The sequence below is a fragment of the Hemitrygon akajei genome, unplaced genomic scaffold, assembly GCF_048418815.1.
Source record: "Hemitrygon akajei unplaced genomic scaffold, sHemAka1.3 Scf000044, whole genome shotgun sequence".
Classification (NCBI taxonomy): Eukaryota; Metazoa; Chordata; class Chondrichthyes; order Myliobatiformes; family Dasyatidae; genus Hemitrygon; species Hemitrygon akajei.
In genome coordinates, this window is record NW_027331930.1 from 4,172,649 (window position 1) to 4,188,048 (window position 15,400).

The window sequence follows — 15,400 nt, forward strand, 5'->3', positions numbered from 1 at the left end:
CCTGATTATGAATCTCAGCAAATGACCCAGCCAGTAACACAACCTTCCCTGTTTCAGTAACAATCATTTTGCCCTCATTAATGAACACTGGAATATTATGATACCCACAAATCCCCCCATTTTCTAAATCATATCCCAAACAATTCCAAGTTTGATATCCCTTCCAATATTATCTCCATATAACCTCCAGTAAATCACCTCCTTCCTCACCACGGCCTTTGCCCTTTTATTGTTAATAATGTAACTCGGAGACTGATGCACCATCACATAAAAACTCACATTTCTCCCAATTTGCTTCCTGTCCCGTTATAAATCCAAATCCAAACTCATAAAGACAAGAAGGCTGACTGACGTTCACATAAACTAATCACCCTCTGAGTTCCCATTTGAGCGACAGGCACGGCAGCCAATGCCAGCAGGGGTCAGTGTTAAGTCTGTGCTACGATAGGCTGGAGGAAATCGGCCCATGATCAGCCCCTCCTCTTCCGCTCCATCGCCATGGCGGTGATCAGCGGATCGCTTCTGTGGGTGTCGCCGGCCTCGGCGCCCACAAGGACGGGTGTGATTCCCCTTCGCGCCTCGGTGGGTCTGTTTCGGTGACGTCTGTGGTGGCTGACGAAACATGCTTCGACAGGGAGCGAGCGAGGAAAATGACTACAACTCCCAGAAGGCCCCACTGATGACGTTGCGGTGTTGATTAGGGGTAAGGTATAAAAGCAAAATGGAGGAAAATGTAAGGCATTACGTTTTCTGTACTGTGTCGTGCCTTCAATGAAAAATTAAAAGAGAGATTCCAGCGAGAAATAGATAGAACATAGAACAATACAGCACAGTACAGGCCCTTCGGCCCACAATGTTGTGCCGACCCTTAAACGCTGCCTCCCTAAATTTAAATTCCTCCATACACCTGTCTAGTAGTCTCTTAAACTTCACTAGTGTATCTGCCTCCACCACTGACTCGGGCAGTGCATTCCACGCACCAACCACACTCTGAGTATAAAATCTTCCTCAAATATCCCCCTTGAACTTCCCTCCCCTTACCTTAAAGCCATGTCCCCTTGTATTGAGCAGTGGTGCCCTGGGGAAGAGGCGCTGGCTGTCCATTCTATCTGTTACCCTTAATATCAACTATACCTCTATCATTTCTCCTCTCATCCTCCTTCTCTCCAGAGAGTAAAGCCCTAGCTCCCTTAATCTCTGATCATAATCCATACTCTAAACCAGGCAGCATTCTGGTGAATCTCCTCTGTACCCTTTCCAATGCTTCCACATCCTTCCTATAGTGAGGTGGCCAGAACTGGACAGAGTACTCCAAGTGTGGCCCAACCAGAGTTTTATAGAGCTGCATCATTACATCACCACTCTTAAACTCTATCCCTCGACTTATAAAAGCTAACAACCCATAAGCTTTCTTAACTACTCTGTCTACCTGTGAGGCAACTTTCAGGGATCTGTGGACATGTAGCCCCAGATCCCTCTGCTCCTCTACTCTTCCAAGTATCCTGCCATTTACTTTGTACTCTGCCTTGGAGTTTGTCCTTCTAAAGTGTACCAGCTCACACTTCTGCAGGTTGAACGCTATCTGCCACTTCTCAGCCCTCTCCTGCATCCTATCAATGTCTCTCTGCATTCTTTGACAATCCTCTTCACTGTCCACAACACCACCAACCTTTGTGTCTTCAGCAAACTTGCCAATCCATCCTTCTACCCCGACATCCAGGTCATTAATAAAAATCACGAAAGGCAGTGGTCCCAGAACTGATCCTTGTGGGACACGACTAGTCACAACCCTCCAATCCGAATGTACTCCCTCCACCACAACTCTCTGCTTTCTGCAGGCAAGCCAACTCTGAATCCACCTGGTCAAACATCCCTGGATCCCATGCCTTCTGACTTTCTGAATAAGCCTACAGTCTGGAACCTTATCAAATGCATTACTAAAATCCATGTAGATCACATCCACTGCAATACCCTCATCTATATGCCTGGTCACCTCCTAAAAGAACTCCATCAGGCTTGTTAGACACGATCTGCCCTTCAGAAAGCCATGCTGACTGTCACTGATCAGACCATGATTCTCTAAATGCCAATTGATCCTATCTTTGTGAATCTTTTCCAACAGCTTTCCCACCACAGATGTAAGGCTCAATGGTCTATAATTATCCGGACTGACCCTACTACCCTTTTTGAACAAGGGGACAACATTCGCCTCCCTCCAATCCTCCGGGACCATTCCCGTGGGCAATAAGGACATAATGATCCTAGCAAGAGGCTCAGCAATCTATTTCCTCGCCTCGGATGCAGAACTGGGAAGTGGCAGATGGAGTTCAACACAGATGAAGAGATTCATTTCTGCAGGTCAAATTTGAACACAGAATATCATATTAATGATGAGACTCTTGGCAGTGTGGAGGGTCAGAGAGATCTTGGGGTCTGTGTCCATACGACATTCAAAGCTGCTGCGAAGGTTGGCAGTGTTGTTAGGAAGGCGTCTGGTGTGATGGCCTTCATCAACCATGGGATTGAGTTCAAGAGCTGTGAGGTGATGTTGAAGCTATATTTCTCCTAACCTGTACATAAGTAATTGTAATAAGATGATGAGAGGCTTTGACCATGTGGATAACCAGAGGCATTTTCCCAGGCTTGAAGTGACTAACACGAGGGGACGTAGTTTTAAGCTGCTTGGAATTCGGTACTGAGGGAATGTCAGGGGTAAGTTTCTTACACAGAGAGTGGTGGGTGCATGGAATGCACTGCCTGCAGCGATAGTGGAGGTGGATACAATAGGATATTTTAAGAGACTCTTAGATAGGTACATGGAGCTTAGAAACATAGAGGAATATACGATCAGGAAATCCTAGGCAGTCTCTAGAGTAGGTTACATGGTCGGTACAACATTGTGGGCTGAAGAGCCTGTAATGTGCTGTAGATTTCTGTGTTCTGTGTCAAAGACAGGCAGAGGGATTAGTTTAATTGGACAGGAGGACAGCATGGAAAGGTTGGGCCGAAGGGCCTGTGTTTGTGCCGTAAGAGAGGGGTTCTGTCCCAACCATCGACTCTATTACCCTCAACAGATGCTGCCTGACTTGACAACGTTCTTGAAAAATTACATTCAGTTCCGCTTAGCATTCTGTACAAAGGATGTTTTGTGCTGGAAGAGTGCAGAGGAGATTCATCATGATTGAGGGGGCTTGTGTTCCTAAGTCCATAAGGCATAGGAACAGAATTAGGCCATTCAGCCCATTGAGTCAGCCGCCTTTCCATCATGGCTGATCCCAGATCGCACTCAATTCCAGATATCTGACCTCCCGCCATATCCTTTGATGCCCTGACTGATCAGGAAACGGTCAACTGCCGTCTTGAATATACCCACACACTTGGCCTCCACCGCAGTCTGTGGCAGAGCATTCCACAGATCCAATACACCTTGGCTAATAAAAAAAATAAGCTGCTTACCTCTGTTTGAAAAGGTGGCCCCGCGACTTTGTGGCTGTGCCCCACCACAGGAAATACCTTCTCCACATCCACCTTATCCAGTCCTTTCAACATTCGGTAGGTTTCAATGAGATGCCCCGTATTTTTCTGAGTTCCAGTGAGCACAGGGTCAAAGCTGCCAAGTGCTCCTCATATTTTAACCCCTTCATTCCTGAAATCATCTTTCTGAACCTCCTCTGGACTCTCTCCAATGACAACACATCCTGTCTGAGATATGGGGCCCAACATTGTTGACAATACTCCAAGTGTGGCCTGACTCGTGTCTTATAAAGCCTCAGCATTATCTCGTTGCTGTTATATTCATGGGGCGATATTGGACTGTGTTGATCTACAGGGCAGCAGGGCCCCGGGGATCGGGGGGGAGACTCGGGCAGCAGGGCCCCGGGGATCGGGGGGGAGACTCGGGCAGCAGGGCCCCGGGGATCGGGGGTGGGAGACTCGAGCAGCGCTGGGGATCGGGGGAGACTCGGGCAGCCGGGCCCCGGGGATAGGGGGAGACTAGGGCAGCGCTGGGGATCGGGGGGAGACTCGGGCAGCCGGGCTCCGGGGATCGGGGGGAGACTCGGGCAGCGGGGCCCCGGGGATAGGGGGAGACTAGGGCAGCGCTGGGGATCGGGGGGAGACTCGGGCAGCCGGGCTCCGGGGATCGGGGGGAGACTCGGGCAGTGGTGCCCCGGGGTTTGGGGGGAGACGGGCGGCGGGGCTCCGGGAATCGGGGGGGAGACTCGGGCGGCGCGGCCCCGGGGATCGGTGGAGACTCAGGTGGCGGGGCCCCGGGGATCGGGGGGGGGGGGGAGACTGGGGCAGCAGGGCCCCGGGGATAGGGGGGAGACGGGCAGCGCTGGGGATCGGGGGGAGACTCGGGCAGCCGGGCCCCGGGGTTCGGGGGGAGACTCGGGCGGCGGGGCTCCGGGGATCGGGGGGAGACTCAGGTGGCGGGGCCCCGGGGATCGGGGGGGGAGACTGGGGCAGCGGGGCCCTGGGGATCGGGGGAGACACGGGCAGCGGGGCCCCGGGGATCGGGGAAAGGCCGCTGGGCCTCAGGCGCGGTCGGGTGGCCGACACGAACCTTTCCCGTGGTTTGACTCGATGAAAGTGGATGGACATCTAATGTCTCCCCAAGGGTTTTACGCTGGACCGAGAGCAGAGAGACCCCTGGCCCTTGACTCCTCAGACAGGGGCTCTCATGGCCCGCCTCAAAGGGCCTAACTGGGTGGACAAGCTTCCCTGGGTCCTGCTCGGAATCCGCACGGCGCCCAAAGAAGATCTGCGCACCTCGTCGGCCGAGTTGGTGTACGGCGCACCCCTGGTCATCCCAGGGGAGTTCATACCAGCCCCAAGGGGGCAAGAGGAAGAACCCGCAGCAGTCCTGAGCAGACTACGCGAGAGGCTCGGCAACCTGGCCCCCATACCCACTTCGCAGCATGGGCAGAACCCGACCTGCGTACCCAAAGACCTGCGAAACTGTAAGTTTGTGTTTGTACGACAGGGCGGACATCGGGCACCGCTACAGCTGCCCTACGAGGGGCCGTTTACGGTGATCAGGAACAACGGGTCCACGTTCGTGCTGGACATTGGGGGGAGAGAGGAGGTTTTCTCGGTGGACCGACTGAAACCGGCCCATGTGGACGTGGCGCAGCTGATTGGTTCATATTAAAGCAGAGTTGACCATCTTCATTAACAAAGGTCATATTAAGTTCTCTCTCCCAATGTTGTTTAAATTTTAGTGATTAAGGGGATCTGTTTTTTTTTGCAGATTTATTTATTTTTATTTTCCTTTATTTTGTGATGGTCGATTGATGACATGAAGAGTTAATTAGCAAATATTCTCTCTCTCATACACACTTACTGCAATATCTTCATGTTAGACATTTTTTACAAAAATAATTATCTAAGTTTCCATATATGCAAGAATCTGATTTGTTGGATACTGTTTGAATATGAATCCTTTAGTAAGAGATTCCATTGGTAGAATTTATAATTTATTTTTAATACATTAATACAAAAAGATAACCTCTGACCTAAGGTTTATACGTGATAGAATTATTTGTTGTTTCAGACGTGATAGAGGGGGAGTGATGAAAGGGGGAGGAGTGGCATTACTATTCAGGGAAAATATCACAGCTGTGCGTAGACAGGACAGCCCGGAGGGCTTGTCTACAGAGGCCATATGGGTGGAGCTGAGGAACAGGAAAGGTATGACCACACTAATAGGGGTGTATTATAGACCGCCCAATAGTCAGAGAGAATTGGAGGAGCAAACCTGTATAAAGATAGAAGACCGATGTAAGAAACAGGAAGTTGTAATAGTAGGGAATTTTACCTTTCCTCATATTGACTGGGACTCCCAAACTGTAAAAAGACTAGATGGCTTGGAGTTTGTGAAATGTTTTCAGGAAAGTTTTCTAAAATCAATATATAGAGGTACCTACGAGAGAGGATGCAATACTTGATCTCCTATTAGGAAACCAGACAGTCAGGTGACAGAAGTATGTGTAGGCGAACATTTTGGGTCCAGTGACCATAATGTCATTAGTTTCAAGTTAATTATGTATAAGGATGGGACTGGTCCTCAAGTTGAGGTTCTAAATTGGAGAAGGGCCAATTTTGTGGAAATGAAAAAGGATCTAGGAAGAGTGGATTGGGATAATTTTTTTTTTCTGGCGAGGATGTGTTCAGTAAGTGGAAGGCCTTCAAAGGCGAAAGTTTGAGAGTGCAGAGTTTGCATGTTCCTGCCAGGATTAAAGGCAAAGTTAACAGGCATAGGGAACCTTGGTTTTCAAGGGATATTGGTGATCTGGTTAAGAAAAAGAGAGAGGTGTATAGCAGGTAGAGGCAACAAAGAACAAATGAGTTACTTGAACAGTATAGAAAATGTAAGAAAATACTAAAGAAGGAAATCAGGAAGGAAAAAAGACATGAGGTGGCTTTGGCAGATAATGTTTAGGTAAACCCAAAGGGTTTCTACAAGTATATTAAGCGTAAAAGGATAGTAAGGGACAAAATTGGTCCCCTAGAAGATCAGAGTGGTCGTCTATGTGTGGAGCCTCACGAGATGGGGGAGATCTTAAACAGTTTTTTTGCATCATTATTTACTCAGGAAACTGGTATAGTGTATATGGAAGGAAGGGAAACAAGCAGTAGTGTCATGGAACATTTGTAGATTAAAGAGGAGGAGGTGCTTGCTGCCTTACAGTGCATAAAGGTAGATAAATCCCCCGGGCCTGACTTGATATTTCCTCGGACCTTGAGAGAGACTAGTGTAGAAATTGCAGGGGCCCTGACAGAAATATTTACAATATCTTCAGCCACGGGTGCAGTGCCGGAGGATTGGAGGGTAGCTCTTGTAGTTCTGTTGTTTAAAAAAGGCTCCAATGGTAAACCAGGTAACTACAGGCCGGTGATCCTGACATCAGTAGTAGGTCAGTTATTGGAAGGTGTTCTGAGAGATCGGATATACAAGTATTTGGACAGCCAAGGGCTGATAGTCAGTATGTCTTTGTGCGTGGTAGATCATGTTTAACAAATCTTGTAGAATTTTTCGAAGAGGTTACCAAGAAAGTAGATGAAGGAAAGGCTGTGGATGTTGTCTGCATGAACTTTAGTAAGGCCTTTGACAAGGTCCCACATGGGAGGTTAGTTCAGAAGGTTCAGACACGAGGTGTCCATGGAGAGGTTGTAAACTGGATTCGGAATTGGCTGTGTGGGAGAAGACAGAGAGTGGTAGTGGATGATTGCTTCTCAGACTGGAGGCCTGTGACTAGTGGTGTGCCTCAGGGATCTGTGCTGGGACCATTGTTGTTTGTTGTCTATATCAATGATATAGATGTGGTCAATTGGATCAGCAATTTTGCTGATGACACCAAGATTGGAGGCGTTGTGGACAGCGAGGAAGGCTTTCAAAGCTTGCCGAGGGATCTGGACCAACTGGAAAAATGGGCCAGAAAATGACAGATGGAATTTAATGCAGACAGGTGTGAGGTGTTATGTTTTGGAAGGACAAACCTAGGTAGGACATACACAGTAAATGGTAGGGCACTGAGGAGTGCGGAGAAACAAAGGGATTTGGGAGTCACAGGTAGACAGGGTTGTAAAGAAGGCCTTTGGCATCCTGGCATTCATAAATGAAAGTACTGAGTACAGGAGTTGGGATGTTATGCTGAGGTTGTATCAGGCATTGGTGAAGACAAATTTGGAGTATTATCTGCAGTTCTGGTCACCTAACTATAGGAAGGATATCAGTAAGATTGAAAGACTGCAGAGAAGATTTACTAGGATGTTGCCAGGTGTTCAGGAGTTGAGTTACAGGGAAAGATTGAACAGGTTAGGACTTTATTCCTTGGAGCATAGAAGACTGAGGGGGGATTTGATAGAGGTTTACAAAATTATGAGGGGTATAGACAGTAAATGTGAGTAGGTTCTTTCCACTTAGATTAGGAAAGATAAAAATGGGAGGACATGGCTTTAGGGTGAAAGCGGAAAGGTTTAGGGGGAACATGAGGAGGATCTTCTTCACTCAGAGAGTGGTGGGAGTGTGGAACGAGCTGCCATCTGACGTGATAAATGCGGGATCACTCTTAAGTTTTAAGAATAAATTGGATAGATACATGGATGGGAGAGGTCTGGAGGGTTACGGACTGGGTGCAGGTCAATGGGACGAGCGGATAAAGTTTCCGCACAGACTAGAAGCGCCAAATGGCCTGTTTTCTGTGCTGTAGTGTTCTATGGTTCTATGGAGTGAAATAAACACGAGATGAGAATTATCGATCGATTAATTTTAACTCGTTCACCGCATCCGTCAACCGAACAGAAACACCGGGGATTCAGCAGCAGCTACGGGCGGCGGGTCCTGAGCTCCCCCGGGTCCTAAAGTCCACCCGTATTGAGACAGGTTAAATGGGACAAGTGGGGGACAGTGAAGATTGTTCATTAAGTTCATCTGCCATTTCTTTGTCCCCCATTACTACTTCACCAGCATCATTTTCCAGTGGTCCAGTATCAACTCTCATCTCCCTTTCACTCTTCATGTAACTGAAAACTAAACGTTTAGTATCCTGATTTATATTATTGGTCATTTTGCCCTCATATTTCGTCTTTACCATTCTTATGGTTTTTTTCGTTGCCTTTTGTTGGATTTTAACAGCATCCCAATAATCCAACATCCCACTCACCTTTGCTACCCTATATGTCATAATGTGCAGACATATAAATCAAACTTTATATATGAAATACCGTTTGACAAGTTTCCAACAGTCAATCTGACCTACTGTCAGAATGACCTGTTTAAGACTCATCAAAACCGAAATGTATTCCGAGCAAATTATAAGGACCAATTTCCTCCACCCACTGTAAACCTAAACTGTTGGGAAAGAATTCTGCTTCCTATGCTGATAAATGGCTATAAGTCATTTCTTTACCATTACCTGCAATTCAGGCACACAAAAACAGCCACACCAACATCCCCAGTAAACTTATCTTTTGATTCATCTGTAAAAATGGTTACTGTATGATAACAACTTTCATTAATATACTGATGAACCAACAGACACTCAGGCAGAACCGAAACCGATCGTGTAACCTAAAATCAACTGAAGTCATTGGAGAAAACAAGGTGGGGTTACGGAGAAAGCTACAGTGGGACTTATTGTATCATCAAATACACCCATATTCCCAGCGTGGTAAGAACCCAGCCACCCAAAACAAAAAACACTCTTCTTGTGATGTCCCCAACCGTCCTCCAGCACACCTTTAACAGGATGATCATTTCCTTGCCCCCGCAAATTAATCCAGTATGTTGACATCAACTTGAACCTCTGTTACTTTGAGGGCAATTGTCCCATTGCAATCAGTAAAGCCAAAACAGGAGATGACATTACTGCACCAGAACACAATCTTAAAGTCTGTAATTGTATCACATACAAACATTTTTAATTTGAAGATGAAGCTGATCCATTAGCCACACAGACATAATCAAGAACAGATCAAATTAAACAAATATAATTGATCAACAAAGATTTTCATGTTGCACCCAAGAATACCCACATAGATGTCTGAGGAGATTTAAAGCTCCTTTACATTTATCAATTATTTTACTGATAGGTGCTTCCACGTCAGCTTATTATCCATCCACATACTGAGAAATCTTACCTCTGACACTTCCACAAGATATTAATGACATAATTTAAAATCAACTGCAAGTCTATTAATGCTGTTTGTAAACCACGTAATGTGTTTTAACGACTGAAAGCTTAAAATCCTCATCAATCTGCCCACTGTTTGACCTATTAATTGTAAATTGCAATTAAAACCTCTAATCTATAAAGCTACGTCATCTGTATATTGTGATTTACCCAGGGTATCCCATTTTCCCATCTCAGAGAAAATATCATTAATCATAATATTAAATAATGAAGGGCTACAAATACTGCCTTGTGGGATCCCATTCTCTATCTCATAGAAACACAAACATAACATGCCGACCGATACTTGGACAGTCCATCCAAAAAAAACTCAAAAAAATTATACAATGTCCCCCTCACTCCTAATTTAATCAAAAGTCCTTTCTTCCATATCATTTCCCTTTTCAGTATCAAGAAATACTGCTATTACAACATCTTTATTTAATTGTTTTCCGAATATCATCTTCCAAGTCTAAAACTGAATCTAATGTCATTTCACCCTTCCAAAATCCACTCTAATAAAACACTTTATCACCACTCTTTCCAAAATATAACTCAAGCGCTTGATTACCATACATTCCATAAGTTTACATAAATGAGACATTCACGATATAGGCCCATAACTAGAAGGATCAGATGGGGATCTGCCAGGTTTTAGAATTGGCACGACTATTTCCATTTTCCATGAGGAAAGTAGATGCACAATTCAAACATTTAATATTTTCACAAAAGCGAATTAGAAACAATTACAATTTCAAATATCACTCTTTCCTGGGAGCACCTGACCTGCATTATTAATAGACGTCTTAAATTCATACAAAGAAATCTCTCCATCAGTGATACTATCATTGCTACAGCTGACTTCCAGCACATCATTCCAGCACTGAAAAACATATCCCTACATTGTTTAATTTCTTCACTTAAAATATCCTGATTATGAATCTCAACAAATGACCCAGCCAGTAACACAACCTTCCCTGTTTCAGTAACAATCATTTTGCCCTCATTAATCAACACTGGAATATTATGATCCCCACAAATCCCCCCATTTTCTAAATCGTATCCCAAACAATTCCAAGTTTGATATCCCTTCCAATATTATCTCCATATAACCTCCAGTAAATCACCTACTTCCTCACAACGGCCTTTGCCCTTTTATTGTTAATAATGTAACTCGGAGACTGATGCACCATCACATAAAAACTCACATTTCTCCCAATTTGCTTCCTGTCCCGTTATAAATCCAAATCCAAACTCATAAAGACAGGAAGGCTGACTGACGTTCACATAAACTAATCACCCTCTGAGTTCCCATTTGAGCGACATGCACCACAGCCAGTGACATCAGGGGTCAGTTGTTACGTCTGAGCTTCGATAGGCTGGAGGAAATCGGCCCATGATCAGCCCCTCCTCTTCCGCTCCATCTCCATGGCGGAGGTCAGCGATTCGCTTCTGTGGGTGTCGCCGGTCTCGGCGCCCACAAGAACGGGTGTGATTCCCCTTCGCGCCTCGGTGGGTCTGTTTCGGTGACGTCTGTGGTGGCTGACGAAACATGCTTTGACAGGGAGCGAGCGAGGACCAATGACTACAACTCCCAGAAGGCCCCACTGATGACGTTGTGGTGTTGTTTCGGGGTAAGGTATCAAAGCAAAATGGAGGAAAATGTAATGCATTACGTTTTCTGTACTGTGTCGTGCCTTCAATGAGAAATTAAATTAAAAGAGAGATTCCAGCTAGAAATAGATAGAACATAGAGCAATACAGCACAGTACAGGCCCTTCGGCCCACAATGTTGTGCCGATCCTTAAACTCTGCCTCCCTTAGCTTAAATTCCTCCATATACCTGTCTAGTAGACTCTTAAACTTCACTAGTGTATCTGCCTCCACCACTGACTCGGGCAGTGCATTCCAGGCACCAACCACTCTCTGAGTAGAAAATCTTCCTCTAATATCCCCCTTGAACTTCCCTCCCCTTACCTTAAAGCCATGTCCTGAGCATTGTATTGAGCAGTGGTGCCCTGGGGAAGAGGCGCTGGCTGTCCACTCTATCTATTCCCCATAATATCAACTATACCTCTATCATTTCTCCTCTCATCCTCCTTCTCTCCAGAGAGTAAAGCCCTAGCTCCCTTAATCTCTGATCATAATCCATACTCTCTAAATCAGGCAGCATTCTGGTAAATCTCCTCTGTACCCTTTCCAATGCTTCCACATCCTTCTTATGGTGAGGTGACCAGAACTGGACAGAGTACTCCTTGTGTGGCCCAACCAGAGTTTTAGAGAGCTGCATCATTACATCGCGAATCTTAAACTCCATCCCTCGACTTTTGAAAGCTAACACCCCATAAGCTTTCTTAACTACTCTGTCTACCTGTGAGGCAAATTTCAGGGATCTGTGGTCATGTAGCCCCAGATCCCTCTGCTCCTCCACACTTCCAAGTATCCTGCCATTTACTTTGTACTCTGCCTTGGAGTTTGTCCTTCCAAAGTGTACCACCTCACACTTCTCCAGGTTGAACTCTATCTGCCACTTCTCAGCCCACTCCTGCATCCTATCAATGTCTCTCTGCAATCTTTGAAAATCCTCTGCACTATCCACAACACCACCAACCTTTGTGCCTTCTGCAATCTTGCCAACCCATCCTTCTACCCCCACATCCAGGTCGTTAATAAAAATCTCGAAAAGTAGGGGTCCCAGAACTGATCCTTGTGGGACACCACTAGTCACAACCCTCCAATCCAAATGTACTCCCTCCACCACAACTCTCTGCTTTCAGCAGGCAAGCCAATTCTGAATCCACCTGGTCAAACATCCCTGGATCCCATGCCTTCTGACTTTCTGATTAAGCCTACCGTGTGGAACCTTATCAAATGCATTACTAAAATCCATGTAGATTACATCCACTGCACTACCCTTATCTATATACCTGGTCACCTCCTAAAAGAACTCCATCAGGCTTGTTAGACACAATCTGCCCTTCAGAAAGCCACGCTATCACTGATCAGACCATGATTCTCTAAATGCCAATAAATCCTATCTTTGTGAATCTTTTCCAACAGCTTTCCCACCACAGATGTAAGGCTCAATGGTCTATAATTATCCAGACTATCCCTACTACCCTTTTGGAACAAGGGGACAACATTCGCCTCCCTCCAATCCTCTGGTACCATTCCCATGGACAGTGAGGACATAAAGATCCTAGCCAGAGGCTCAGCAATCTATTTCCTCACCTCGGATGCAGAACTGGGAAGTGGCAGATGGAGTTCAACACAGATGAAGAGGTTCATTTCTGCAGGTCAAATTTAAACGCAGAATATAATATTAATGGTAAGACTCTTGGCAGTGTGGAGGGTCAGAGAGATCTTGGGGTCCATGTCCATACGACATTCAAAGCTGCTGTGGAGGTTGGCAGTGTTGTTAGGAAAATGTCTGGTGTGATGGCCTTCATCAACCGTGGGATTGAGTTCAAGAGCTGTGAGGTGATGTTGAAGCTATAATTCTCCTAATCTGTACATAAGTAATTGTAATAGGATGATGAGAGGCTTTGACCATGTGGATAGCCAGAGGCATTTTCCCAGGCTTGAAGTGACTAACACGAGGGGACGTAGTTTTAAGCTGCTTGGAAGTCGGTACTGAGGGAATGTCAGGGGTAAGTTTCTTACACAGAGAGTGGTGGGTGCTGGAATGGGCTGCTGGCAACGGTGGTGGAGGTGGATACAATAGGATATTTTAAGAGGCTCTTAGATAGGTTCATGGGGCTTAGAAACATAGAGGGATATACGATCAGGAAATCCTAGGCAGTCTCTAGAGTAGGTTACATGGTCGCTACAACTTTGTGGGCTGAAGAGCCTGTAATGTGCTGTAGATTTCTGTGTTCTGTGTCAAAGACAGGCAGAGGAATTAGTTTAAATGGACAGGAGGACAGCATGGAAAGGTTGGGCCGAAGGGCCTGTGTTAGTGCCGTAAGGGAGGGGTTCTGTCCCAACCATTGACTCTATTCCCCTCAACAGATGCTGCCTGACTTGACAACGTTCTTGAAAAGTTACATTCAGTTCCGCTTAGCATTCTGTACAAAGGATGTTTTGTGCTGGAAGAGTGCAGAGGAGATTCATCATGATTGAGGGGGCTTGTGTTCATAAGTCCATAAGGCATAGGAACAGAATTAGACCATTCAGCCCATTGAGTCAGCCACATTTCCATCATGGCTGATCCCAGATCGCATTCAATTCCAGATATCTGACCTCCCGCCATATCCTTTGATACCCTGACTGATCAGGAAACGATTAACTTCCGCCTTGAATATACCCACACACTCGGCCTCCACCGTAGTCTGTGACAGAGCATTCCACAGATCCAATACACCTTGGCTAATAAAAAAAATATCCTGCTTACCTCTGTTTGAAAAGGTGGCCCCTCGACTTTGTGGCTTTGCCCCACCACAGGAAATGCCTTCTCCACATCCACCTTATCCAGTCCTTTCAACACTCGGTAGGTTTCAATGAGATGTCCCCGCATTTTTCTGAGTTCCAGTGAGCACAGGGTCAAAGCTGCCAAGTGCTCCTTGTATTTTAACTCCTTCATTCCCCAAATCATCTTTCTGTACCTCCTCTGGATTCTCTCCAATGACAACACATCCTGTCTGAGATATGGGGCCCAACATTGTTGACAATACTCCAAGTGTGGCCTGCCTCTTGTCTTATAAAGCCTCAGCATTATCTCTTTGCTGTTATATTCATGGGGCGAGATTGGACTGTGTTGATCTACAGGGGGATCTTGGAATCCGAGTTCATAACTCCCAGATAGTGGTTCCATTGTCAGGCAGTTATGTTGCAGTTGTATAAATCTCTAGTTTAACCACATCTGGAGAATTGCATTCTAATACAGGAATAATGCGGAGGTTTTGGATGGTGAGTGGAAGAGGCTTAACAGGATGCTGCCTGGATAAAGTGAGACCGGACAATTCGGGTAATTTTCTCCGGAGTGGCAGAGGCTGAGGGAGGTCTGACAGACGTTTACAGGAATGTGAGAGGCACAGACAGAGTGGACAGCCGGGATTTTTTCTCTGAGGAGGAAATGTCCAATGCCAGTGGACATGCACTTCAGGAGAAAGAGGGAACACATCCTCATTGGTCCTTTTTGCACTATTGAAGTATTTTGTAATTCAGTGTAATTTTGTCTTTTCTCTGCATAGCTGCTGTGGAAAAAAACAATTAGAAAAGACAATGATGTTACAAACCTGACTCAGGATGTTTAAAGGAAATTTGCATTTCAAGTTTTGTTTTTTCATTCCCATAGTGGTGGGTGTCTGGAGTGAATATCGGGTGGTGGTGGAGGCAGATGCGAAAGAGGCTATTAGATACCACGTGGATGTGAGGAGAATGGAGGGATGTGTTCCTTGTGTAGGCAGAAGGGATTGGTTTAGTAAGGCATGAAGTGACCAGTTCAATTGGTTCAGAACAACACAGTGAGCAGAAGGGCCCGTTCAAGGACAAGTACAGCAAGCAGAGCAGGTAAACTGGATAAAGTGATCCCACTCAGAGAACAGACTGTGACGTCAGTGGATATATGCCGGCATCACAGTTCTCTCACCAAAGATACTTCACTGCTGGATAAAATGAAGTTTGTGATGTTTATAACCGATGTGGTGAATTGTACTGCTCAGACATCTCATCCTACTGAGGAAATTAAAATTATTGTGAAAGCTGCAGAAAGGTATCTTGGTGTA

General features: G+C 45.8%; 1 protein-coding gene across 4 annotated transcripts; it reads left to right on the forward strand.

The window, feature by feature from the left end:
- The first annotated feature begins 493 nt into the window (after positions 1-493).
- On the forward strand, positions 494-13,407 carry LOC140720532 (uncharacterized). Of its 4 annotated transcripts, XM_073035375.1 has the most exons (4): positions 494-703; positions 2,123-2,542; positions 4,619-4,961; positions 12,735-13,407. In XM_073035375.1, exons 2-4 carry the CDS (start codon positions 2,321-2,323, stop codon positions 12,752-12,754), a joined length of 585 nt encoding a protein of 194 aa, XP_072891476.1. In that variant the 5' UTR covers positions 494-703; positions 2,123-2,320; the 3' UTR covers positions 12,755-13,407. The 4 variants fall into 4 exon arrangements, with proteins under 4 accessions (XP_072891476.1, XP_072891475.1, XP_072891478.1 ...); XM_073035374.1 differs by lacking the exon at positions 12,735-13,407 and having other exon boundaries at positions 4,619-5,755; XM_073035377.1 differs by lacking the exons at positions 2,123-2,542; positions 12,735-13,407 and having other exon boundaries at positions 4,619-5,755.
- Positions 13,408-15,400: the final 1,993 nt, after the last annotated feature.

Excerpts from the sequence above, each read along its gene's own strand:
- LOC140720532 (XM_073035374.1), top strand. The coding sequence starts at position 2,321 with ATGGAGTTCAACACAGATGAAGAGATTCATTTCTGCAGGTCAAATTTG. Across the intron at positions 2,543-4,618 it reads TTGAGTTCAAGAGCTGTGAG|GGTTTTACGCTGGACCGAGA; the intron begins GTGATGTTGAAG and ends TGTCTCCCCAAG.